General features: G+C 43.6%; 1 protein-coding gene across 1 annotated transcript in view; it reads right to left on the bottom strand.

Annotated features, from left to right (window-relative positions):
- Nucleotides 1–19,799, bottom strand: part of FAM120B (family with sequence similarity 120B) — a 48,290-nt gene extending 28,491 nt beyond the window's left edge. The window contains exons 1-5 of the mRNA XM_054280463.1: nt 19,771–19,799; nt 17,833–18,878; nt 13,304–13,484; nt 6,944–7,039; nt 744–916 (exon numbers count right to left, since the gene is read on the bottom strand). Of these exons, the coding sequence (XP_054136438.1) occupies nt 744–916; nt 6,944–7,039; nt 13,304–13,484; nt 17,833–18,852 (1,470 nt within the window). The 5' untranslated portion in view covers nt 18,853–18,878; nt 19,771–19,799. The remainder of the gene's footprint in view (nt 1–743; nt 917–6,943; nt 7,040–13,303; nt 13,485–17,832; nt 18,879–19,770) is intronic.
- Nucleotides 19,800–26,842: the final 7,043 nt, after the last annotated feature.

Raw genomic sequence — 26,842 nt, 5'->3', positions numbered from 1 at the left:
CATCCTCAGAGAGGAAAATCTGCTTGTGAGATCACCATTGGAAATGTGGCAAGTACAGACAATATATTAAATACCTGAGAGAAAAGTAAATAATGAAGCAATATTGTATTTAATCTTGTGTCCCTTTTTATTACAATTAAGGTATGCAGGTATTTTTATTACAATTAAGGTATTGCAGGATGCCAAGTATTTGGAATTATAACAGAAGAGCTACCTAATGATCCCTTATTACTCAGAATTTAATGAGAAGGGCCATATCCTCAATTCTGGCTTGAAAATTAGCAGACTGACAAGAAGGCATGAAAAAGTAGTCAGTGAGAGCTGACTAAATATTTATATTGTCTGTTTGCACAGTCTGCATAGTCACCTGAGGGAATGTCTCCTTTTGATGACACAAAGCAAAGACAAAAGGAGCAACTTTAATTTGCAAACAGGTCCCAAAGAGCAGGGGAAATCCCTCAGTTTATACTCTCTCTGCTAGACTGCCCGAGGGGTTTTGTCATGGGCACGTGAGAGTTATGATTAGCTACTAAAAACCCCACGTATTTCTTGAACAGGATGGTGCATGCTAAGTGGAGTAATTAAAAACACTGTAATGCAGTACTACTAAATTTGATCAGCTATGCCTACAGTAAGGATTAAGAGGAATGCCCAGCACAGGCTAGCAAAAACCACTTTATTTGTCTTTTGCACTTATCAGGGCTGACAGCCCTGACTGAGGGAAAAGCAACCATCCCTCTTACCTCTATCATAAGATAGGCCAGCAAGCAGCAGAATCCTGCAACAGGTGCTTCCAGAGCTTGGAGCTCTTCCATCTCATCTTGGAGGTGAAAGCATGCCAGAAATGTGCTATACCGTTGCTTCTCCACGTCAGGCCCCTTGGCAAGCCACAGGGTTTTCAAACTAGGTGTTCCACCTACAAAAGAAATCCATTATTTTATTTTGGCAGAACAAGATGAAACATGTCTACCTCATTACAAATCTGAAAGGAAATTACTGCTCTGGCAGGAAAGGAAATGAAATGCTCTTGGCACTTGCCAGGACCGCAGAGTCAAAAATAAAATGTATTTGACAAAACTTGCATTTGAAAAAAAAATTAACAAAAAAATGGCCTATAATTTAAACCAAATTTATTGAATACAAGCATGTTTAAGCAGAGTGGACTGAATTCAACTCTTAAAATAACACAGACAACCTCGAGACAGCAAGAATTCAACCTATGCAAGGGCAAAGTTTGCCTCCAAGTGTGCTCTTTCCCTTGGGGATGCACAGCATTAATTGAGGCTCACTTCATCGTGAAACAGTGATTCAGTAGTGATTCACCAGGTCTGTTTTTCTCTCTCTCTCTGCTGGAGTTAACATATCAGGGGTCCCCAAAGGATGCTCACACTGCCTCCCTCATGATCACCTGTTTCAATGACCACCTCAGCCACTCGGTGGTGAGCAGACCCTCCCCACCAGGCACTGTGTGGGTCTGGCTCCTCTGCAGCACGTTCCAGTTTGGGAACAAAAACCAAGGGGATCTGGTGCTTTTCACTTCCTAAGCTACTGTATGAAACACTGCTGCAAACACACACAAAAGATCTGTCATCAGTTATGAATAATGGATCTTTCCAGACTTTCTCTGGTATCATTCATGCTTGTCTCTAAATCCTTAATATTTACCCCATGCTGCCATCTCCCAGCTTGTGACACATGTGGGCTAATGCAAAATTTGCTCCTCATTTAAATTACATTTAATCTGTTATCAAAATAAACACTAAGGCACGTGAAATAACAGAACAGTGAACTGGTTATGCCTGGGAATCTCAATAAAAGACAGAATCGTACCATAAAGTACGGCTGCTTCTGTAGTTAAATAAAACAAGGTGAGAATTTTAAATGTGCACTAATTAAGCTACATTTGGTAACACCTCTTCCTTTTTCATGTGACATGCAGCAGCTGCAGACCAGTTAGGAACATTGGTGATAATAAATGGTTAAAGTGACAAGGTGCTGAAATCTACATAGATGATGTTTATTTAGCCAGGAAAGCCCATTAACCAAATGGTACTAATCCTCTGGAGAGGGGGAAACCAGAAGAAAAGTTAGCACTCTCTTTCTTTATCTCCCTGATGGACGTTTCCTTTACTATTTTCGAGGCTAACTCTCCTGTCAAACGTTTTAACCATAAAAAGAACTACCATCAGAAAATCCATAAGTTTCTAACCTTATTTCTAAGGGAAATGTATTATTAAGAAAAAAACCCCAATTGCTTGATTGGAGGTAGAAACGCAAGAAAGAGATAAAATAAATAGTGGCAGTGAGTGGAGTAGTATAGACAGCACAGTAAGATTCACATTACTGGTTTTGAGATTGGAAATTGCTGCCTTAAGAAAAAAAAAAGAACAGCAGAGACTGACTTCCAGGAAGAAAATTAAATATAACATGAATGAAACAAAAAAAAGCCAACTTCTGCTACCAAGCCTAAGCAACCCTGATGTGTGAGACAAGCTGTATATGGGTAAACTCAAATTGTTTTATGGTTTCTGCACATGAAGAGATACACCAAGAATCAGTTAAAAGAAAAGTTCTCTTTTGCATCCAGAGGCATAGCTAAAAACAGAAATCCTTCTTTCTTCAGAGTAAAACCATTAACTTCATCAATATTCAAGATTATAGATCTATATTGAGAGAGCTCAACAAAAAATTCAAGACATCTCTTCCATAAACAGTTTCTTCCACTTTCAGAAACATCTACTTGTCCCTGGGAAAAAAGGGTACTGATAAATTATGAGCTATTTACTGTGGGAAAGAAAACCTGATGCTGTCTCCTTTAGGAACACACCAACAAAAGGCACTTTTTTTCTGAAGGGTTCTCTTCTTCAAGTAATAAAATTCCATGTAATACCCAAGACTAATCTATTAAATCACATGAAAGATAAGTAAAACAAAGAAACAAATATCCTAAAGTTTAATGACTGTTCCACCATAAATGCAGTACACAGCACATCTAAGATTCATCTACAGCAGACCCTCAAAATGTTCTCTGCTTTACACATATCCTCACTACATTATTTACAATAATTAGAAAACATTTCTGAAATAGAAATGTACTTGGAGAGGCAGGAGAAATATTTCATTTTCTGAACATGTCTATACATTTCCTAAATTAACCTGAAAAACGACCAAAACTGAGTAACAAAAGGAAAACACCCCAAAACATATTTCTATCTACCTAATTGAAACACCTTTACTATAAAGACTAGTAATGATAGAATTACCTGTTGACGTTGTAGGAACCACAATTTCCCATTAATTACACAAACATATGCAAACATAATTACTCTCAACAAGCACAAAATTGTGTGAAAACCATATTCAGTTCACTATGTGAACTGCAGTCCTCAGGAATCTCAAGAAGAGGAGCTTTAAAAAGGCCTCTATGGAGGTGAGATATTACTTGCCTAAACACAAAAACTGACAACCCATCAATTAAATACAAAAAAAAATGGACAAATCACTTTTTACCTTTTCCTTTATATTCACACATTTAATACCATTACCATATAGAAAGCAGCATGAGAAACAAAAGCACTTCCAGGGACTACATACACATTTATTTCATCTGTTTGAATTTCAATAATCAATTTATGGATACGCAATACATGCAAAAGTTGTGGAATGCATTCATTCTATTATATAATTTAACTCAACACTTAAAGGTGATCCTCACACTTAAGTTGTAGCAAATTAAGTTGTAGCAACTTAAAACACATCATTACTGTGTATATAGATGTATAATAGTAAATGTTCATGTATATTTGAAGTAAAGACTATTGAAATTTTATTTTATAACACCACTAATAGAACATTAATACTTCTTCATTTTTACACGCTCAAGTAAATACCAAGCAATAAAAATAAGTTTATAAAAATGTACTTGCTAGGAACACTCGACAGTAACTTCTCAACAACCGTGGCCAAAAAACTCAAATGCCAATTAAATCTGACCATTAAAGACAGAGACAGCTTTTTGAACTTAAACATATTCATGACACATTCATGAGGGATGCAATGATTAGAATACTGAAAGTGGATCCAAACTCTGTGGTATGAAGCTACAATATCCTATGCATTGCAAGAAATAAAAGGAACAGCAGAATCTATACATTTCCAACAAAGACTTTAGAACTTTTTCTGTTCCACATAAACTGCAGACATATCAAATATAGCTGCTATGTTCACAAGATATGGATGTGAAACAGATTTTCCTAGATCTTCTAACAAAATTTATTTGCCAGTGACACTTTCTATCAATTTAAGCGCTGCTCTGTCAATGAGTGTAAATCATGATCATATTCATTCAAGTTTAAAGTAACATTCTAGAGGGAAGAAAGAGACACAGAGAATGCAAGAAAGCACAGATGCTAATTCAGAAGACCGTTTCTCAAAAATAAAAAATCTAGTTAATACATACTATATTTTAAATACATTTTAAGTTTTCATCTTACTTACCATCCTGCCTTTAGGATTCGATATTTCGTTTTTTAAAAAAGCTAATATTCAATCTATCACCTGCAACCTTTCCAGATGCAAGGCACTTCTGCTCTTTTATACACAACGTTAGTAGGAATTCTACTTTTTTTTAAAGACTGATGCAAAATTTAAAGTATTTATCATTGTGTACACTATAGTTTAAAGTTCACAGTTTCTTTAGACTTTTTGATCTAAATTAAACTGGAAGAGAGTCAGGATTTTTCCATACATTCTCAGTACAGCTCTAAGGTAGTTTTGATGATCAGGTTATCAGCTTTTAAAAAAAATATAGAGCCTTCCTAAATTAATTGCACATTTGATGATTCAAACAGGTTTTTGGTAAAATTATTTTTTATCTTTTTGAGTAACCTGATCTTGATTGACATCCTTGAACTCTAACTTCCTAAAACAACTTTAAATTTAGCTCTAAATATGATCCCTGTCTGAAAAATGTGATGTGCTGTTGAGAGCCTTATTTGGTGAATTAGAGAGTCATGCTGTGGAAAATCAAAGACGCATGAGCGAATGTAAGGCATACAAATATGGACTGCAAAAATTTTAGAAAAATATTTGTCTGCTGAAGGAATGACAACAGAGCACTAAAAATAAACACTAAAAGTCCTCCTCCCATTTTTTAATAGTCTGCTTGAACAGCCTTTCATTACTGAGTTAGTAAAGATTGTATCTGAGAAGATTCTGTTTTTATAAACTCCACTTACGTGGTTGCTATAAACAAACACACTTAAAATCCTGTTTATTGTCAACATGAAGGTGGGTTCTATGTGTTGTATGTTTGCAGAGCTATAGAACCAGAGTACATGAGATTAAGTGCATTCTCCAGAAAGGGAGGAAGGAAGTATACTATCTGGGACGGAAAATTCCACCACAATAAATATAGTATATTTGCTAGACAATTTGAAATGTAACTACACAGGTATGGTTTATACTTTCAGTTTTGTTTCCTTGTTTAGCAGCATGTTCCCAGTCCACTGTATGCTGAAATAAAACATTTGCACAGTACCAACTGATGAATTTTCAATCTGCATATTCATATTCCATTTGAAAAATTTCACAGCAGTTTCTTGCTATCACAAAGCCAATTAGATAATCACTCTCCTAATATTGTGTCAGGGGTACTGGACAGTGAAAGCACTGTATATCAAATAAAAACTCTTTTGTACTTTACCTATATAACCAATTTCTTTCTGAACAGTCCTTTAAAAAAGATTTTGAAAAGGATGCTATCTAAAAAGCAACTGATTTTCCTTCATCTTTGATTTCAAAGACTCTCATTAAATATATGAGTTTCAAATATGAAGATAAATATTCAATCTTTGGATACTGAAAAAGAAAATTTACTATAAATTTACAAAGATGTGCCTGCATTTCAGCTTCTGAATTTGGATTTAGACCAGATCTGCAGAAAGACTGCAACAGAAGGATGTAGGATGCTGAGGGAAGATGTGCTGGTAATTACTCTCCAAAAGCTGAGTAGATAGTAACTTTCCTTAACAAGATATCAATGCTATTGTATATCAGTGAAACAAATACATTTCATGTGAAAGACTAGAAAAATCCCTGAGCTGCTGATCCATTTGCCAACAGATGACAGAGAGAGAGAGAGCTGTGAGATCAAGGATGACTACAACTGCATGAACAAATGAACATTTAGAACAATTTTCCTCTTGACATAATAAAATCGTTTACTTCCCATCCTAAACTTGTACTGAATGATACAATTGTATATATATATATATATATATATATATATATATATATATACACACAATTACATATATACAGTGCTCAATCTTTTCACTGAAAATGTATGATACTTCCTCATAAATGTAACACATTTCTCATAACTCCAATTTCAATAAAAGTGCTCATTAATGCGTCTTTTTACCAAAGGGAAGAAGATAAAACCACACAATATACCTAAGAGGGCAGAAACAGCTTCAGAGAAACAGCCCATTTCTTTTTTTTAATTAAAAGCTGGAATCTCTCTCTGGGTTGTCAGAGATGATATAAAAATGTCTGCTTTTTACATTCTCCACTGTTCTCATTAACACAATCTGTCAAACAGCTTAACGGATGAGTTTTAATATGGCCCCACACACCACTTATCCTGGCCTCAGAGCAGTATTTAGAACTTCTAAGAAATTAAGAAATTGTCTGCATTTTAGAACTGATATTTGAATTAGCACTGGGTTTAACAAGACCCAGCAAAAACTTGTATCTCAAAGCTGAATCCTATTATAATTACAAAGGGTAATTAAAAGCAACTACAAGCATGCAGCTCTTTATTTAGGTCCTTGTTCTCCACACTCATCCTGGATTCTGTATCAAACATATGATGGATTGTGCAACCTCATTTTAGTGAAGTGGTTCTTTCAGTTTAGATTAATACACATTTTTATTCTACCTGTAACAGAAGGTTGTACAGGTTGGATCAGGTCTGGCTGCTTGAGAGGATTTCCAAAATAGACAAACCACTCTTTTACCGAAGGACAGGTTCCACCTAAAAAAGACAGAATTGGATCAGTAAGGCAAATGCAAGTATTGACACTACTGTAACAGCTGGGATAAGCTGTGATCAGGATTCCAAATAGAAGGCACTTCTTGATGACTTGTTTGCTCAGCTTTAGAAACAAACCAAGAAAAAATTGTTTCAGTATCTTTATGACAAATCATCAGAACAAATAAAGAGTTTCAATTACGTACTATAAACATGAGTTTGGACTGGGGAACTGCAATCAAAACTGTAAATACAAGAGTCTGTGGAAAACACTCTGAAACAGGCTTAGGCCTTCCCAGCCCAAGGCAGCTCAGGAAGCTCTGGAGACATGTGGCATAGCTCAGGGACCTGCAGGAGCTACCTCAGTCTCTCAGCACTGTTACACTGCCACATATCCAGGCAGAGCTTAATATGATTCACCTTCCAACTTGCCCTGACGTTTCCTGTGTCAGGGTTTGAGCCAAAATCTTAATAGGGAGGCCTTGATGCCTATTTGAAAGCAATGGAGTCATCCCACCATCAGATGCAGAGCTTTTACAGCCCATTGTTCCAGACCTTTTATTGAGCATAAAGGAATTGTTTATACATAATACTTCAAGTGGCTTTCCTAGTTCCTAACCTGAACCCTGCTCAACCCCTCTATAGATGGCCATTAAATTAAAAACTTGACTTCAGGAATTGTGCATCTAACTACTTGATGCTTAAAGAAACCCAAACAAACCAACCTACAGGAAAAAAAAATCACGCATTTGAGAATTTTTGAAATGCAGACTATCCAATTTACAAAAACCAGCTCAAAATCATTCAAATGCAAGTCTTCATTTAAAAAACCCCAAACAAACATAGAATCAGTGCTACTATCTGATTCTGTATTCTGTCCAGATTTTGGTTATGGTACCCATGTCATAGTGCCCTAAATTTCCTCTCTGTAATCTGGTAAACAGTATGAATTAAAGAGATTTAGCTAGTCCTGGGAACTTGGAGTAGTATTTTCAAATATTTCCTTTTTTTCCCTCCCTTGTCCCTTTCCAGATTCACAGGATTGCATGTCTAATTTCTTCCAGCTCTCAACCAATACTGAAGCCATTATCCTTTAAAAATCCTGCCTTTTATCACCAATTCCAAACTCCCTAAAATTTACTGCACAAGTATTTTTGATGCCATGTGAATCCTAATCAAAAACTTCCCCTAGATGAAACCAAACCTTTAGATTAAAACAAACCTTTCCAACACTGTCCTTTCCTTGTCCACTCAAAAAGGTTTTGTCACACAATTTCCTGATCTCACTCATAGCTCAATGCTGGAGATAACTGTTGACATGAATGAAAAAGTAGTGTGCTGTGGTGCACGGGCAGAAATTCCTCAGATGAATTTCTAATGCCAGGGTAAGAGAAGGGGAAAAGAACACTACAAAATCTGTTTTACAACCCTGCTCCTTCCTTCCTTCCTTCCTTCCTTCCTTCCTTCCTTCCTTCCTTCCTTCCTTCCTGCCTTCCTGCCTTCCTTCCTCCCTTTCTTCCTTCCTTCCTGCCTTCCTTCCTTCCTTCCTGCCTGCCTTCCTTCCTGCCTTCCTTCCTTCCTTCCTTCCTGCCTTCCTTCCTGCCTTCCTTCCTGCCTTCCTTCCTTCCTTTCTGCCTTCCTTCCTTCCTGCCTTCCTTCCTTCCTGCCTTCCTGCCTTCCTTCCTGCCTTCCTTCCTCCCTCCCTCCCTCCCCATGGACCTACAGCACAAACTCCCAATAAAGGTGAGGGACTGAAGAACCAACACATGGAGTATGAGGGACTGTGTTACACATGACTTGCCATGCTTATCTATTCAAAAACCAATGACATTAAAAATAAAATTTAAAATGCCTACAGTACAGGGGGAAAAAGCCTTAAACTGTACATTCCAATAGCTGAATAACCTCACATCTTGATTATAAATCATTGTCTATGATAACATTATTTCATGAACAAAACCCTTCAATCAAATAACCCAAAGTCACTTTCAGAAACATTCTGATGTTTTAACATTCAGTTTTAAGATTTAGTGTGTGGATTAGTTCTGCTTTGTTCAATTTATTCAGTTCACTCAGACTCCTAAATTTTAGCCTGGTTTCTTAAGGAGGCAAACCTAATGCAATTAGGAAATCTGTCTTATAATTAATTCATGGATGCACTGGTCTCCTTCAACTAAATCTGCCAAGGGAGAAGTGATTTCAAATGGATTTCAAAAGTTCTAAACATTTTGTGAAACTGAAGACTCAGCTGACAGAGGGATCCTATTAGGGCACCAATTGAAAGAAATGCAGGAAAGTCAAGTTACCTGTTGTATCCAAACAGACTGAATGGCAAATCAATACACAAATATCTGTAGAAGCGCTAGAGGTGAGAGAAAAGCTAGATGGGATTTGGGAAGAGCAGGAAACAATAGGGAACATGCTTAGGAATACCATATACTGCAGGAGGGCATTGTCAAGGACATGAGGAGAAGTTAAGATGGTATAAAGAAACATGGAAATAGAATAACTTTGCTGGTGAGGAGCATTGCTCTTTATGAGTTCCACAAGTCACATAAATACATATCAAAATGTGTCTTGATCCTAAATACCAGTGAGAGATTATTTTTGACATCAACCATTGAACTCATGCCCAGTAAAAAGGGAAGCTGAAGGAAAGTCTACAGCTTCACTCTTTACATGTTTGTGAGTGTAAGTACAGGACATAGTCCCACATCAGCTGAGTGCTTTTCATTACTATAGCCCATTAGTAACAAACATATCACTGTTCACATAAATAGCCAAATAAATATAGCTGAAAGCAAGGTCCTGCAAACTGACAGCCTATGAACATACCAAGAACAAAGTGGAGATATGATTTCTAAATGTCAACCCTCTCTGCATGGAAATATGTTGGGGAAAAGAAACCCCAACTTTTTCCCCATAATGCATATAAAGAATATCACCAATTAAATAAAAAAAAAAAGCAGTTCCTTTGTTTAAATAGATTCTGAACCACCTGTGAAAGCACTGCTTAGGCAGCCTAAGGAATCTTCAACTATGTGCAAACCACGAGAGAGTTGGAAAATGCTGTTATGTGTGTTCCTCTACACCTGCAACAGCCCCAGCTCTCCTGAGAAGTCACTGGTGATAACTGGCAAAAATTCTGCTAAGGGACTGGTTTTGAAAGTGTCAAAGCAAGAATCAGTCTGGCTTGCTAATGTTAGAACTGGGAGTGATGCCAGGACTTCGAGGAGCTGGCCACGGGCTCAGGCTACATTACATAACCTCCTAATTGGCAATGGACATGCAGGTGCAGGTATTTTCATGGACTGTGTTAGTGCCAAAACCTGCTGGCTTTGTTCTGAACCCTTTGCACACATAAGAAAGCTTGGCTGGCCTATCAGGGTGTATTATTTACTGTTATTTCCCCCTCCTACCTGAATTTTTCCAGAAGTACTTTTTCTCAGAAAGATGCTAAAGTGTTGACAATTTCTATCACTGTATGCAATATTTCACATACCGATCAGAATGGCTCAGTTAATTATAAGTGCACTTTTGAAATACACAGACAACAAATGCCATGTTGTCAGAATCAGCCCCCTATTTATTTCTGTAGGGTCAAAAATAAGGCTGTGATTCTCCAACATTTCCATGAGTAAAGGTACAGGCACCACACACCAAACTATACCAAAGGCAATGTTATATAAGCAATTGTTTCAGCAGCTCTGCTATCTTTTACAGGCAGGCACTGATTTGCTCATTCCCACTCCCTGCCATTCCCTAGGGGTGTTTCAGCACAGCTGCTTGTGGCTACACAGAGCCAGATGGGGAAACAGACAGGTTAGTTACCTGACTACAAAAAAGGCAGGGAAGAGAGACAGAGGCTATTTTCAGTTTCTCAAACTAGGCCACCACACAGATGCACAAACAGCTGCAACAGCACAACTGAGACGATGTGCAAGGATTGAAATGAGTGGCTGTGCAAGAAAATTATTTAAAGTGGCACTGATAGGAAAAGCAACACATCCCACTATGGCTTCAGGCAAAGTGGCATGGTAAGGGCCAATGGCTTCAAGGGATATGACATTCTGCTCCTATGGATTTGTGGGTCTCCTAAGCACCCTTAAAAATCACAATCTAGACATTCAGAACTAACAGTCATTTTTTCAGAGTAGGGCAAACAGTTTACATTAGCTTTAACCTGCTCTTACTAAAACTGTAACCACTGCTTTTACTAACTTTTGGCTGCTTTGCCAATTAATAGTAAGTAAGCAGATCTGCAAACTGCAAAGAGCTCAGTTTCCACCATATTTTAATTGATGATGTTAAGGAGTAAAAAAGAGGATCACTGACACATGCATGACCACTGCTAACTGGAACAAACATTGTGTAGAGTAAGTCAAGTTAGCTTCAAATGTGCTACATCAGCAGTTGTATATGGTGGCAGACTCCACATGGACTCATTTAATTTGTTGTCTTGTTTCAGTAAACTCTTCAATAATGCTAATTCAACGTCATTCTACCTTATACTACGACAGTGTAGACTACTTCTTCCCATACTATCCCTTATCAAATTACAAAAACCAATCAACTTGATCTCATCTGAGGGAAACTGGCAAAGGATTCTACTTTGTAAAGAACAAAGTTTTGTAGGTCTAGCAGTGAATCCATAAAACCTAATGCTTACACATACCTATGCATTCCAATATAGACTGTGACTAATGATTGACATTAATGATCTACACTCTTGACTTAGAAGCAACTATACACTGGAATAAAAAAACTCATGAACTACTAGGAAGTGACATGGTTAAAGTAGCTAGAGGTAGACACATGCATTGAAAATGCAGATTTAATAGACGCACCCATGCAGACACAATCTACCTACCTTTCTGGAAGGGTTAAGGACTGATTTTCTAAACTATGACTTAGTTTAGAAAATTATCACTAGAATTGGAAGCCTGAACTTAGAATAAATAACCCATGCTGTTATTTTATTCTAAAATCACTTCTTTAAAAGAAGACAACTCTCCCATTAAAATTTCATTTTCAATATGACTCTAAATAAACATTTCTGTATTTCAATTCTAATCTTCTCTGAGTACTAAACCCACTGTAACACAAATGCTAACCTGCCTACTACCTTACCATCCTGCAGCAACAACTGTTAATTAGGAATTTTGGCCTGGGTGTTTCTGAAAACATCAATGAATATCCTGCTGTTTAGATGAATAAGTAAAACCCAACCAAGTTATAATTATCTACAAAATTTGGAGGCAGTACACCAAAAAATGAAAAATGACAGATGTGCATGATTACTGCTGGGATTTTTGTTATTCTCTCCAAATTGCTATGTAAACTCTAATTCAGTTTCTCCTATTATGGCACAACTTCAACCTCTGGCTGCTGAGTGAAATCATGTACTTAATTACCTTTCTGTGCCTTTCTAAGCAAATAGTTTAATATTAGGTTTGATGGCGGTGCACTTTCATCAATAAAATGTAAAGCGATTACCACGGAGAAATCAACACATTCAAACGAATAAAGTTCAGTGCACTTTTAATTTTCAACTCACTGGCTGAAAGACACTGTAAAGATAACACTTAATTAATGGAAGTCTTAAGAACATGAAATTGGTCCAAGGATGTGAATAAAGACCTCTCTGTCTTCAAGGAGATGAATGCAAGCACAGATGTAAGTACCTGCTACTGAATCTGTTTATACCACTGGATAAGGAAATCATATTTTCTAGAACTTGGATGAAAGAACTAATAATAGCTGGCATGACTACTTGCATTTGTATTATTACAGTAACTGTATTTGACTGCTCTGAAAATTTCAGACTTAAAATCAACAGAAGGTAAAACTTTAACAGTGAATTATTGTTCTGTAAAAGTGTATTGCAACTCACTAATTCATCCAGAGCCAGAATTACCCAAGAACATTACGTTTCATATACCTTCAAACTTCCAAAAATCTCGTAAAGACCATTGCTTTGCTCAATTTTTTGATCATTAACAACTTTCACAACTTCCCATTTAGCAAGGAAAAAAGCTCCAATTTTTAGAGATCACTTTAAAAGCACTGAAATGGAGCAGCATGTAGAAAAAGCCCCACAATTTTACATTTTCTCTTACTTCCATGAGAATTACATTTCAGCTGCTCAGAGTTTTTATCCTAAATGCATTTTCTATCCTAAATGCTGATAAAGCCACTGAAGCAATGAATTCAAGATTTCATATTTCAAAATTGAAAGTACAATGGTGTAAGTGGTTTAATCCTTACCTTTTTCAGACTCCAGCAAGATAGAATAAATATGCTGACGAGCAGGGCGGTAGATAAGTGCCTGTCCAGGAATCTCTCTATCAAAGTCATCTTCCAAGGAGTTGCTGCACTCAATCTCTCCATGACTCAGGATATTGAAGATCGAATAATTTTCAGATTGGATATGCTGTTCTTTAGCTAACTGTTAGTGCAAAGAAGGAAGAAGACATTATCTCCAAAGTTAAGAATAAGTAAAAAGTAACAACATGTATTCACTGTTTGAGGAAATAGATATTTCTCTATCAGTAGAAATGGAGGGAATAGCCAGGGAGGGAACAAGTGCTTTTTCAAATAACACCAATATAGTTTATTTTCATCTTTTTGTGGAGAGGAATCCCCAGGAAAACTGTCATTACCTTTCTTAGCCCCTCCTTTAATTCTAAAAATTTAAAAGCTTGAACAACAGTTTTCTAGAAAGTAATTATTCTTAAAATTAATTCTGAATTCTAGCATAGCTGCCCTCCTTTGGTCACCTGAAAATGTATCTTCCTTCTTTAAGCAGTGAGTGAAGGCATGACAAAATGCAAACTTTCCATTTTATCACAAGATGAACTATATGAGACAGCTGTATTTCTTTCCTGACCTGACTTGGTGTAGTTTACATTCTGGTAAAATTAGAATACCTAATTTCACCATACTTTTATTTTGCAATAGCTCTCCACTGTGAAAAGAAATGCCATGTACTCTAGTGAGGAAAACCAGGTCTGCAGGCATGTTGCTGAAAAGCAGAATTAACAGCATCACCCAGGCTGCACATTAACCATGACTGGATGCAGACACATCTGGCTACAGCAGCTGGCTACAGGCAGCCTCAGTACCAGCAGGGTCTGCTGGTCTGGAACAGCCTAGGTGAGAAAGAAACAAAGATGCTCTCAGCATCATTCTGTGTTCATCAGCACAGAATTCCAACCAGTAACACTGGCAATCTGGATTGGTCAAGTGCACAGACAGACAGACAGACTTTCTACTGCACAACCCCAGACCAAAACTTGGGGTGTTTAAACAGCAGAGCAGAGTGAGTATTTCCACGGGGTGCCACTAACAAATTCTCCAGGACCTGTGCCATACAGTGAGCAGGCACTGATGTTTCTCTGCTCTGCATTCCCTGCATGTGTTGTGCCAGTTGTACTATTTGGGTTGTGCCATCCAGCTGAAGCTACCACAGATTCTTTCACCAGGAGTTATTGGACCACTGGCCAGAAACAAAATCATTTCTGCAGAATTCCAGTATCTGCAAACCTGGGAACTCAGCAGGTCAAAGCTGAAGTCATTCACTGGGTAATTAGTGATCAAAAATAATTCTACTAAAATGTCATATTTTCTGTGATATAAATTAAATAAACAATAAATTAAATAAATTATAATTAAATTATTAAAGGTTTCCCTGCCAGAAATACTTCAATATTCCTAATATGTGTAAACAATGTAATCCCATCAAGTATACTTTTGTATAAAATAAAAACAGAGCATCAAGTATTTCTAAGCATGATTTTAATGAAGCACTGAACTATTGCACAGAAACCAGATGAGACCATCAACAACACTAGCTTATTGCAATTTGCCAATAAGCTACATATCCTTATGTACTGAAAAAACTGCAAGCTGATTTCAAAAGTACTGCTGTATTCAATGTCTGTATCTTGAAAAATATTTCTGATGCATACCTACAATCAGCTAGAAAGTTATGCTCTTCTGAGAGAAACAGCAACATGAGGCTGTGCCCTCATGGTGGGAATTGAGCTTTGTGTGCCATTTACGTGAAGCTCAGGCAATGTGCAAGGTAAGCAGAACTACATATGGGTTCCAAAATATGAAGCAAAGCACACACATTACATATACAAATATTTGAACACTTGTAACAAAAACAAAAGAGAAGTTAACATGACTGTAATTTCCTTGGCCCAGGGATTGGCTTCATGTAGGATTCTTGTAGCAACAGGGAAGCGTTGTTCAATGGAGTTTCTAAACATTATTATTTTATTAGAGCAGTAGCTCAGCATGATGCTTCAGAACTTCAACCCTTCAAATTAAAGACCAAGCCAAGAAATAATGACCATTTGTCATAAAGACCACATGGTACATTCTCTTAAGGAATAAGGATATTGCCACTATTGTCCTGGCCATAATCCAACCTAGATAATTGCATTCTGGCTGTTTATTCCTTGCACTTCAAGCAGAAAGAGATTTTTCAACACCTTATTATGATGTATGGCTGCTGATTTTTTAAAATATCTTCTATTTAACTACAACAGTAAAAAGTGATATGTACTGTAGCTGTGTGTGGTGAATATAAAAACCCAAATATACCTACAGTTTAGCTGAAATGAGCACTGCATTACAATGCAGTTATAAAATGTTTTACAGTCTTTTTAGAAAGCAAAATGTAAATTATATTGTTACTTTACAGTAACATGAGGAAACAAAAATAGTTTTAAAGAAAATGCTGAAGATAAGCAAGAGAAAGAAAAAAAAACTCCTGTGTTTGAAGTCTACAAGGACCTAATAAAATAGGGAGTAACAGATGGCTAATATAGGGTCTAAAATACACTTCCTTGTATAGATTTTTTAAAAAAATCTCAATATGTTATCTTAATTGCCACGAATTGACAGAATTGTACTCTAGACTTACTGTTGTACCATAAATTCTGATGCAAGGTAGCACATTTTCTATTAGCCAGGTACACCACCCTAAGCTAATATATCCAATTTCCCAGAGTGACTCAATCTGCCATACCGTATCTTACCCCCACATCAGTGCATCCCTGTCAATGTGGGATGCCATAACTAAAACTTGCTACTGCACCCCTGCCCTTTGGGAATTAATAAACACATTGAAGTGCTTTTGGGTCATTCAGGGACAAGGAAAACAAGGAGAATTTAACCTGAACCAAAAATACAGACTTATTGCATTTGACACTGTTCTGTACAACATCCTTGTCCCTGAACTGGAGAAGCATGGATTTCACAGACGGGCCTCTTGGTAGATGAGGAACTGGTTGGATGGTCGCACTGAAAGAGCTGTGGCCAATGGCTCGATGTGCAAGGGGAGGCCAGCGCCAAGCGGCGTCCTCAGGGGTCATACTGGGACCAGCACAGTTTAACATCATTGCCAGGAACGTGGACAGTGAGATCAAGTGCTCCCTTGCAAGGTGACACCAAGCTGTGTGGTGCCATCCACATGCAGGAGCAAAAGGATCCACCCAGAGGAATCTGGACAGGTGAGCCTGTGCAAACCTCAGCAACTTCAACAGGGCCGAGTACAAGATCCCGCACTTGGGTGGGAGCATTCCTGACCACAAATACAGGCTGGATGGAGAATGGATTGAGAGCAGCTCTAAGAAGGGCTTTAGGGTGTTGCTGAGTAAGCAGCTTGACCTGTGAGCTTGACCAGCAACATGCACTAACAGCCCAGAGAGCCAGCTGAACCCTGGGCTGCATCCAAGGCAGCGTGACCAGCAGGGCAAGGAATGGGATTCTCCCTGTCTGCTCTGCTCTGCTGACACCCTACCTGGAGTGCTGTGCCCAGCTCTGACATCCCCAGCACAGGAAGGACTTTGACCTGTTGGAATGAGTCCAGAGGGCTGCAAACGTGATCAGAGGGCTGGAATATGTCTGCTATGAGGACAGGCTGAGAGAGCTGGAGTTGTGTAACTGGAGAAGAGAAGGCTTTGGAGACACCTTAGAGCTGCCTTCAAATACCTAAAGGGGGCTACAAAAGAGCTGGAGAGGGACTTTTCACAAGGGTGTGCAGTGACAGGATGAGGGGCAACGGATTTAAACCAAGAGAAAGCAGGTTTAGATTAAATATTAAGAAGAAGCCCTTTGCTGTGAAGGTGGTGAGGCACTGGCCCAGGTTGGCAAGAGAAGAGCTAGATCATCCCTGGAACTATTAAAGGCCAGGTTGGATAGGGCTCTGAGTAACCTGGTCTAATGGAAGTCTCCCTGCTCAGGGCAGGGGTTTGGAACTAGGTTATCTTTAGTCCCAACCCCAACCATTCTATAACTCTACGACATGATTCTGCAGGAGTTTCCACATCTCCACCACAAGCAATTTCAACTTCTGCATTCTTAGCACAGCTACCTTTGATACCTCCACTGCAAGGCACAGCCAAGCAGATCACTGACCAGCTTATGGCTGGCCTGTGGGTTCTCAAAGTAAAAACCAAGTCAATACACAAATTATATTAACATGGGAAATCATATAATACATGGGAAGTATGTTTCTGTGTCCAGGTGCTGGCCTAGACAGGAGCTGCTCCCCATTACGTGACCTAGCCGCCATTCCAAAATGAGAGAAACTACATTTTATTAAATGTGCTGCATCTGTGATCATATTAATGCATGCAATAATCATAACTGGAGCTCTACTTAACAGACAAAAGATTCTTGCACAAGCAAATTGAAATCTGTAGGATTGATGTACCCATTACTAACTTCCATTAACTAGTCATGGCAATGAAGTGATCATTAAGGTTTAAAAAATAAGTTACCTGAAAGATTTCTTTATCTTGACAGAGAGGTGATTGTTGTTGAAGGGATAACATTTGACAAACTGTTTCATTGTGAGGAACCCATGGAGACTGCTGCCCAGGCAAAAGGTAGGAGCTCACTCCTCTGCAGAGCAACGTCTTGTCTGATCCCAGAGGTAGAATCTCTTCCAACTTTTTCAGGCTGCTGTAAGAGCATGGAATTTTTGAGATGTAATTTGCTACAGACAGCAGTATGTCTGCTCTTCTGCTGTAGCTGCAGTTCCTGTGGCGACTCTTGGTTAAACATTTGTTCCAAAATCCTTCCAACATGCTTTCTGGAACAATATCATTGCCAAGCAAGCACGCAAAGAGAGGAAGGTGTGTCAAACTAATACCCAGCACACGGCAAAGGACTTCTCGAGAGTACATAACAGTGACCAGTCTGTCCAAACGCAGGTTCTCAATGGAAAAGTAGGGACATGTGTCATAGATGAGGTAGTCACTATCTTGCCCCAGAATTCCTATACATTTGTGCTGCAAACCATATGCAGCCACCTCAAAGTCTGCCTCTTGCAACGTGCAGACTGTTTTTTGACCGAGTGATTTCAGGGCATAACGTGTAAAAGTAGGCAGAGCTGAAGGAAGAACAAACATTTCTCTCCCTGGCTGTATCCTGTAAGTCTTGATAAACTGAAATAATCTGGCTATTTCCTCAGTATTCTTCATCCTCCGTTTGATCCACTCATCTCTCTTTTTCTCTTCTACCACCCCGTCGAAGTAAAACACCAACTTGATACCAGCTGCCATAAAAGCATTGATAAAATCCTCTAAAACAGCAAGGTACTCTCGCCACTGGCCACCGCACACCCAGGATTCTGGAGTGTACCAGCGTCTAACACAGCTCATGGCATCTACCACGATAACAGGTGGGCAGTCAGGATGATCAGTGCGATGCTTTTCTGCCATTTGTCTCAGATCTACCGTTTGGCACGCATGTGGGCATACTCTTGCCACAAATCCCTGCAAGCCTCTAACACCCATGGCTGATCTCCAAAACTCACAGCAGTCTGAAAGAAGAGAAATAAAAACAATGTTCTAAGATGCAATACTGGAAAACAATGAAATTCTACAATAATACTTTTAAAAGCTGCTTGGAAACAGAACTGTTATTTTTCTGCATTTGCTGATAGTTCATTGCTGTATGCCAGCTTTTAACAATTTGAAAGAGTTTACATCCCCTCTGCAAACCGAACATAGGTAGTCACTCATTTTCCCTTCCACTTCTGGCTTTTATATCAGTGAAAAATATAAGTATCAAAAAATTCTGGTAAGTATGACCAAACAAAATTCACTCATTCATTCACACTGAATGAGTAAGGCTGGAAGAAATCACGAGTCCAACCTGCCTGCTCCAGCAGGGCCATCCTAGAGCACACAGCACAGGATTGCGTTTGGACGGTTCTTGAGTATCCCCAGTGAGGGAGATTTCAGGTTAATAGCGTATAGAGAAGAACACAATACAAGAAAAACGAGGACAAATTTTGGTTTTTTATTCAGAAATATACAAGCTTATGGTATTCAAAAGGTAAAGGAAAGTGAGTTTACAAACTACAGTGATTAGACAGCTTTTAAAAGCATTCCCGAAACCTATCAGTTAAAGACCGAGTTCTGAATGCCACCCTCTTTAATCACAGTCTGGCTTGGAAAGGACCTCGCAGGGTGCGGGGGCCGCTGCGTGCAGCCCCGGCAGGACCGAGTCCCCCGCCCCGGAGTCCGTAAGGCTCCCGGACCGCGCTGCCCGCGCACCCCAGGACCGGGACCGGGACCGGGACCGGGACACCGGGACCCCGGGACCCGGCGCGGCGCCCCGCCCCGCCCCGCCCCGCCCCGCCCGGCCCGGCCCGGCCCGGCCAAGTCCCGGGGAGTCCCCGGGCCCCGGCCCCGCCGCCTGGCACTGACCCGAGCGCCGCTTCCGCTTCCCGCGGGGAGGGCGGGGCCGCGCCTGCGCAAGGCGGCGGGGCGGGGCGTGCCCGTGAGGGGCCGAGCCGGGCCTGTGGAGGGGCCGGGCCGTGCCTGTGAGGGGTCGGGCCATGCCTCTGGAGGGGCTGGCGCCGGCAACCGCATGTGTCCCCGCCCGCGGGCTGCGGTCCCTGGGCTTTGTACGGCTACAATGGGGCCGGAGGGGCCATTGTGCCCCCGAACAAACCCGGCCGGCACGGGGGGACGGGGCGGGGGACATGAAAGCGTGGCGCACCGAAATCGCTTCAAACCCCCCCGAGTCGCACTTGGGAGATTTATGTCCCCCCGGGCAGCGCGACCTTTGGCGGGGGGCGGGTTCGCTTTTCATTGGGCCGATTGCCAGCGGAGGGGAGCCCCCGTTGTCCCCCGGGCCGCACGTTATCCCGGGATAACGCCCTGGGTGCGGGCCGGCAGCGAGACCCGCTCGCAGCTCGCCGGCAACAGGTGGGGACCTGAATAACTTCACATCTTTCCGGGAGGGGCAGGAGGGACACGGGGGAACCCATGGGAAGATTAGATCAAATGTTATTGCCGGTGAAAAATTAAAGAGAGCGGTGCACTGGGGAGTGCAGATTAATATATTTGGTGACTCCGAGTGCACAAAGCCTCACCATTGTGACTGTGTCTGAATGCCTGTGAATAGGACGGAGCATATGTGGCCTGTCACCGCAGGTGCCCACATCTGTTCGTCTCCGGGCAGATGCTCTCAGAAAAGGGGAGAGCATTTCCAAAAGCTCAGGCCCGCCCCATCCATACCCATCCTCTTTCTCATAATCACCTTCTGCAGAGTAGTTTTTGCCCGCACCTTCTCCCACCCCTTGCCTACCCTGAACACGGAGAGATGAAAAAAGAAATAAAAACTCCACAAATTGGAAGTGGCTTGGAAAGCTCTGGAAGCACGTAATCAAACTGCTGCCCCCTCTCCTCCCCCAAAGTTTATTAGCAGCAAGTTTTGCACTGCAGCCAGCGTACAGTGCACAAGATGCACACACTGTGCAAAGGAGGGGAACACAAAAACCCTTCATGCATGAAATGCAACACAGTGCAGGAGCACTCTGTGCTGTCACAGGGCTCTGGAGAGTGACCTGTGCCGGAGTGGCAGTTTGCAGCTACTATTTATAGTTCTGGCTTAAGATGATGATTAATAATGCTGGGCAAAAGTTTTCCTACAAGAACTGGCAGAGACAGTGAATATTGCTACTGAAGTTGGTAGCAGAACAGGATCTTTCCGGCCATCCAACAGAATCTCGTAGCTGCTACGCAGGACATTTTTTTGAGGAGTGCCATCCCATTTTTTATCACCTGTACACGATCTGAGTCCTGTGGTTCACCCTCCCTCTGTGACCCTGCTGCAAAGACAAGCCAGGCCTCAGTGCTGCATGGGGTCGCACTGGCCTTGCTTTGCAGGGCAAAAGGGGTGCTGGGGTGCAGGATAAATATCAGGATCAAGGGATATTTAATGTGGTAAGGCACTTCAGAAGGTTTTCTAGTTCAAATGTGTTCGGTGGCTTCTGGTGTGGTGGAGACCTTGAGTATCCTTGAATTTAAAGGCAGGCAAAGATGCCAGTACTCCAAATGCAAGGCCGAGGTGCTTCCCAAGAGGGGCACAGGCAGGAAGAGCCTTTGAAACTGCGTATCCCAGAGCAGGGGCTGGGGAAGGAATGGCACCTGCCCAGCTCAGGGCACCCACAGGAGGTTTCGGGAAAAGTTATGTCCCAGACCGGGGTGGGTGGGGGGGGGGGGGGAACCCGAGGGCTAAGGGAGGGCAAGGAGGGGGGAAGCCTTATTTCCCCGAACCCCTTTTGTCCTGTCGTTCCCTGGGGGGTCCCGTGGTTCTGGCCTCCCGGGCGGAGGTAAGCAGCCCTTCACCCTTCCTACTTTGGGAGCAATGACAGCTCACGCACACGAGTGATCAATTTTATCCCTCTTAGTTTCCCACAAGCTAAATCCCGTCGGAAGCGAGCCAGGGAGCAAACCCAAACAAACAAGTAGCGCAGAGAAACGGGGCCGGGACGGGGGGAGGGGGTATCTGGCTTTCTCCTCGTGTGCAATCAGTAAAACACATATAGGGGCCACTTCGGGATTTGCCCAGGGAAGGGTTGGAGAGCAGCTGGCTGCGGTAATCTCCTCGGGAGACAAAGGAATGCCCCGTCCCAGGATCACAGGTAAACACACAACCATTGTAATGAAAATGAGGGGCTAGGATAGGGCCAGAGCAGATGATTTGCGATTTCAAAAAGGGGGCTGGGGGGAAGGGAAGATCCTGAGCTGCTTATCTATCATCTGGCCTCGCTGTGTGCCAGCTGAGCCACGCGACTGCCCTTTCTTATTCTAATCAGCACATGCCTTTGCAACTTTGGGCTAACCTACACGTTAAACTTCTTAATCCTCCTCCCCGCACACGGCAAGGGCGGCGGAGCGCCCCTCCGGCACCGCGGCCCCTCCGCGCCCGTCACGCACCCGCCTCGGGTCGGGGCGCCCGGCGGCGGGGCCCGGGGCAGCGCCAGCACCCCCGGTCACGCCGCCGAGCCTGGGCCAGCGGGGGAGCCGGAGCCCCGGCCCGACGGCACCCTGCCTGCCCTCCCCTCGCTCCCCATCCCCTCCCGCCCGGCCCGGCACGGCACGGCCCGGCCCGGCCCGGAGGAACAGGTGAAGGGGCGTGCGGCGGACGGGCAGCCGCGCACACATACCTCCGTAGGGACTATAGATCTAATTAAAATATTATGCACACTCGGCTACACATAGCTCCACACGTTCACGTCCCTCCGCCGGCGCACCGTTCGCCATATGCCCGGAGCCCTCCGTCCCGGGAAAAATCAGTGTTGCACGCCAGCGATGGCAGCGCGTCGCCCTAATTAATATACGCACATATCCCACCCACCCCCCTTTTTAAGTGACTTTTCCCATAATCTGGCTCCCTTAGAAATAAAAGCTGCGGCTGATGGGGAGCTCTCGGCCGCGCTGGTCCGCGGCGCGACCGTAAATACTCTCCGGAGCAGGAGAGGGGGCCGGCGTTGCGGGAAGGGTATCAATTAGGGGCAGGGAGGGAGAGCACAATGCCCCACCAGCCCCAGCGAGCCGCTGGCAGGCGGGGCCGGGCCCGCCGCGTCCCGGCCGTGCGGGGTCACCGCGCCCTGGCGGGGCCCCGCTCCCCGCGCCCGCCCCCGGGGGTCCCGCCGCCCGCTCACCCGGGGGGCGGGTGCGGCCGCGCGGAGCGCCGGGCGGGACGGGACCGGGCGGCCGTACCCGGCAGCGGGGGCCGGCGGCGGTGCGCGGGCACGGCGAACAGCGCGGGGGCGGCGGGGGGCGGCGGGCGAGCGCGGTGCGGAGACACGCGGTTGGGAGCGAAAAAGCGCCATTTGGTTGGGAGCAGATGGCTGGCTGGGGGGCTGATCGCGTCTAAAGGCGTGTCATCCCCCTTCAGCGAGAATCCCTAAGGGCTCCCCTTGTCTTCGAAATCAATGAAAATTAAAGTGCAGAGAATGGATGAATAGTTAGACCTCGAGTCCCTCCTTTGTTCGCCTCAGCTACTGGTGGGCAGGAGTTAAACTACAACAGCCTCCTATAGAAACACTTAAGTTAAACAGTCTCCCCGTTAGTCCAGCATCTGAAAGAGAGAGGGAGAGGGGGGAAAAAAGCAGAAAAAGGAGCTTTCTGCTTGATTTCCCCAATACAGAATCGCGTGGCATAAATTAAGCCAGAGAAGAATGAGCGCCGTGGGCAGGATCCTGCCGGCTCTCACGGCGCCTTTCAGTCACGCTCAGCAGCGGTAATCGAGAAATCTGTGCCACGTCAATTTAACAAATACCCGGTACCGAAGGGGGGTTGTTAAGGATTTGGGGGCAAGTTTTTTCGGTTTGGTTTTTTTTTCCCCCCATCGCTAGGTTAAAGCCCTCGCGCGTGTAACTTTTTATTTCCAGTTTTTTAAGCAAGGAGATGCTAATGGACCAACTTTCTATCTCTCGTAGATTAAAAGATCCGCGTTGATATATCACTTCTCGCCTCCGCCGACGGGCCACCACCCAAATTTCAAGAAAGATATTGCCGCTGACCCCCGCCCTCCCCGCCCCACTCGCTTAGTGAACCTCATACGAAGTGATGTTTTCCCCCTCTCTCTCTTTTTCCCGGGGATAACGCCGCAGCAAAGTTTGCGAAGCAGCGACAGGCCACTTGAAAAGATGTTGACGCTAGGTGGCAAAAGTAATGTGCAGTGGAGACCGGCGCTGCTGCGGGATGCGCGCCCCCGCTCCCCGCTGCTGAGGCCGGGCACGGCGAGGGCGGGCGGCCGGGCCTCCGGGGATCCGCTCCGCTCCCTCCTGCGCCGCTTCCCTACGTCCTCGCACTATGCCTGCGGGATCGTGGTCCCCCCTCTGCCCGGGCACAACTCCGGGGTAAAAAAAAAAAAAAAAAAAAAAAAAAAAAAATCAAACTCAAACATTCCTGTACATTTTAAACTTTTGCTTATGCCTCGAGGGGCGGGGAGAGGTGAGAGGAAGAGCACCTGGGGGTAGATGGCTCGTTCGACTACAATTTGATGTAAAGGATGTATGCTGAATAGCAAAATGTTGCCAAGATCTGGATGCTTGTACCAAGGGTTGGAGTAGGTGGCCTGGGTTTGGGGTAGGTGCCACAAACCCCCAGTAAATGAATGTGGGCAGCTACAGTCCTGGAACAGTCAAGAAGAGCTGGGCTGAATGAACTCATTAGTGATTTTCTTTTAATTGGTATTACTCAATGCTTTTACTTTAAGAAGTCTTTAAGATTTTTTTTTTCCTAGCGCATTGTAAGATAATTTGTGATCAAGACATCTGCTTCAATGGAAGCCACATTTTGCCATGCAAATGCACGTTTCAACCCAATAAAGTCGCCATAATAAGGCTTTTAGCACGGCATACCTACAGTGAGGTTATTGTAGCCAAATCCTCTCCTTTCGCACACAAGCTTAATCTGTGTTGAAATGATCTGTTACAATTAAAATGACATTTACAGAGACAGTTACACCTTGCATCCTAATGAATCCGCCTGCGCCTACTAAAGGTGTTTAAACAGAGGGCCTAAACAAAGTGGAAAACCCTGCTTCGAGTGACACGCCAGAGTTGCCCTACAACTTTTATCCCCTGCTTCCATCCATCATTAAGAAGCTGCCCAAATGGTTATAGTCTCTATCCCTTTTTCACCGCACCAGTAAACTCCTTTCCGTATTTTAAGGATCAAAACAAAAGTTGTACTGTCTAATGGGCACGTAAAAAAAAATTATAAAGGTGACGACTGGTGTAAATTCGGGCTAGTTTATTTTGTGCGTGTATGTGAGTGTGTGTGTATGTGTGTTGCGGAGGGGGGAAGTGCTGGAAGGGATTTCTTTAAAAAATGTGCGGACATTGTTGTAGAGGCAGTAGCGTGCGCCGAGGGGAGCTCTTTCTCTCCCTCGCATTGTGCAGGGAGCAGGTGCTGTCTACATTACCATACAGCTGAGAGCACAAAGAGCTAACTGATTCAGCCCTCACACAATAACAAACGGCCTTAATGACAGCCACGCGAACGACACACACCAAACTCACTTTTTACTAAGCTGAAGGACGAAAAAAGAGAGAGGGAGAGAGAGAGAGACGGAGAGGGAGAGGTTGCTGGTGATGATGATAATAATCATAGAGGGGTGCGGGACCCGGGCGCAGCGAGCGGCTCTCTCCGGCAGCGGTGGCGGCGGGGACGGGACCCGCGGAGCCCCGCAAACGGGTCCCCTCCACGAGTCCCCGCCGCCAGCCCGCCCGCGTCCTGCCTCGCCCCGGACCCCCGGGATCCCCCGCGCCTCCGCCGGCGGGATGCGCGCCGTGAGCGGAGCCTCGGGAGGAGCGAACCCCCGGTCACTTCGTCCACGCTCGTTGTCCCCCTCCCCAATTACCCCGGTTCCGCCAGGGTAAATGCAGTGTGAATCTCATGGGATGGGACTCCCCTGGCTGTGGTTCGATGGCTCCCACCTCCCTCGTCCCTTTAACGCCGGAGAAGCCCCTTGGAGTAGTCACGATCACCGAGTCACTTTTTGGGGTCACGGCGGCTGCTCTGCGCGTTCCAAGAGGCAATTGCAGCCCGCCGTCCCCGGGGCTGCTCTCCGGCCGGAGCGTGTTGCACTGCCTCTCCCCGGTGCGGAGGGGGTGTTACCCTCTCGCCGGAGCAGAAGGGGGATTCTTGCGGTTACCAAATTTGCAGGAATGTAAATGAACACGTTTTGTGAGCGCGAAGGGGAGGGGGAGGAGGGTTGCACATTTTACAGCTCACTGACCATTTGGCGATCCATTGAGAGGAGGGTTTGGAAAAGTGGCTCCTTTGTGACAGCTCTAGCCAGATTGGGGGGCTGCTCATTTGCATCTCATTAGGCATGCAGTCGGCCGGCGGGATATAAGGGCGGCAGGCGCCCAAGGAGAGGCAGATCCTTAGCGCTTCACCCTCGGAGAGAGCCGCCGAGCCGAGCCGAGCCGCGGCACGGAGCGGAACGGAGCGCAGCAGCGCAGAGCAGGCACCCCCTCCCCCGTAGGAGCACACCCGGACACGCTCTGGTCGCTGCTGTTGAGACACGAGCTTATTTTTGTTGGCTGGGATTCCTCTCAAAACAAAAGTAAACCCACAACAAGGAAAGAGAGCTTCGCTTCCTTTGCAAAAAAAAAAAAAAAAAAAAAAAAAAAAAAGAAAAAAGGGGATCAAGGCTCCGACGTGACCTGCCCGCCACCGCTGCTGTTTGACACCCACCAGCCCCGACGTGCGCAGGGCGAGCGCAGCCGCGCAGAGCCGCTCCCGAATCGCACTGCCCCGGGAATTATCGCCGCTGCCTCCGCCGCTGCCTCTGCTGGGATTTCCAGATCGCCAATTTTTAATCTTCCTTGGGAAGCCTTTTCTCTGCCTCTGTTGGGAATTAAGTTGCTTTTATTTTATTATTTTTATTTTTTCTTCCTGAAGAAAAGGAGGACCATCGTGGATTGCGAAAGAAAAAGAGTTTAACAGATAAATATTATTTTTTTTC

This window comes from Melozone crissalis, unplaced genomic scaffold (assembly GCF_028551555.1).
Source record: "Melozone crissalis strain CALT ecotype California unplaced genomic scaffold, PUWL_Pcris_2 ptg000027l_1, whole genome shotgun sequence".
In the NCBI taxonomy this organism is placed as follows: Eukaryota; Metazoa; Chordata; class Aves; order Passeriformes; family Passerellidae; genus Melozone; species Melozone crissalis.
Note: the sequence above shows the minus strand (reverse complement) of the source record. Positions and strands in the feature narration are given on the sequence as shown.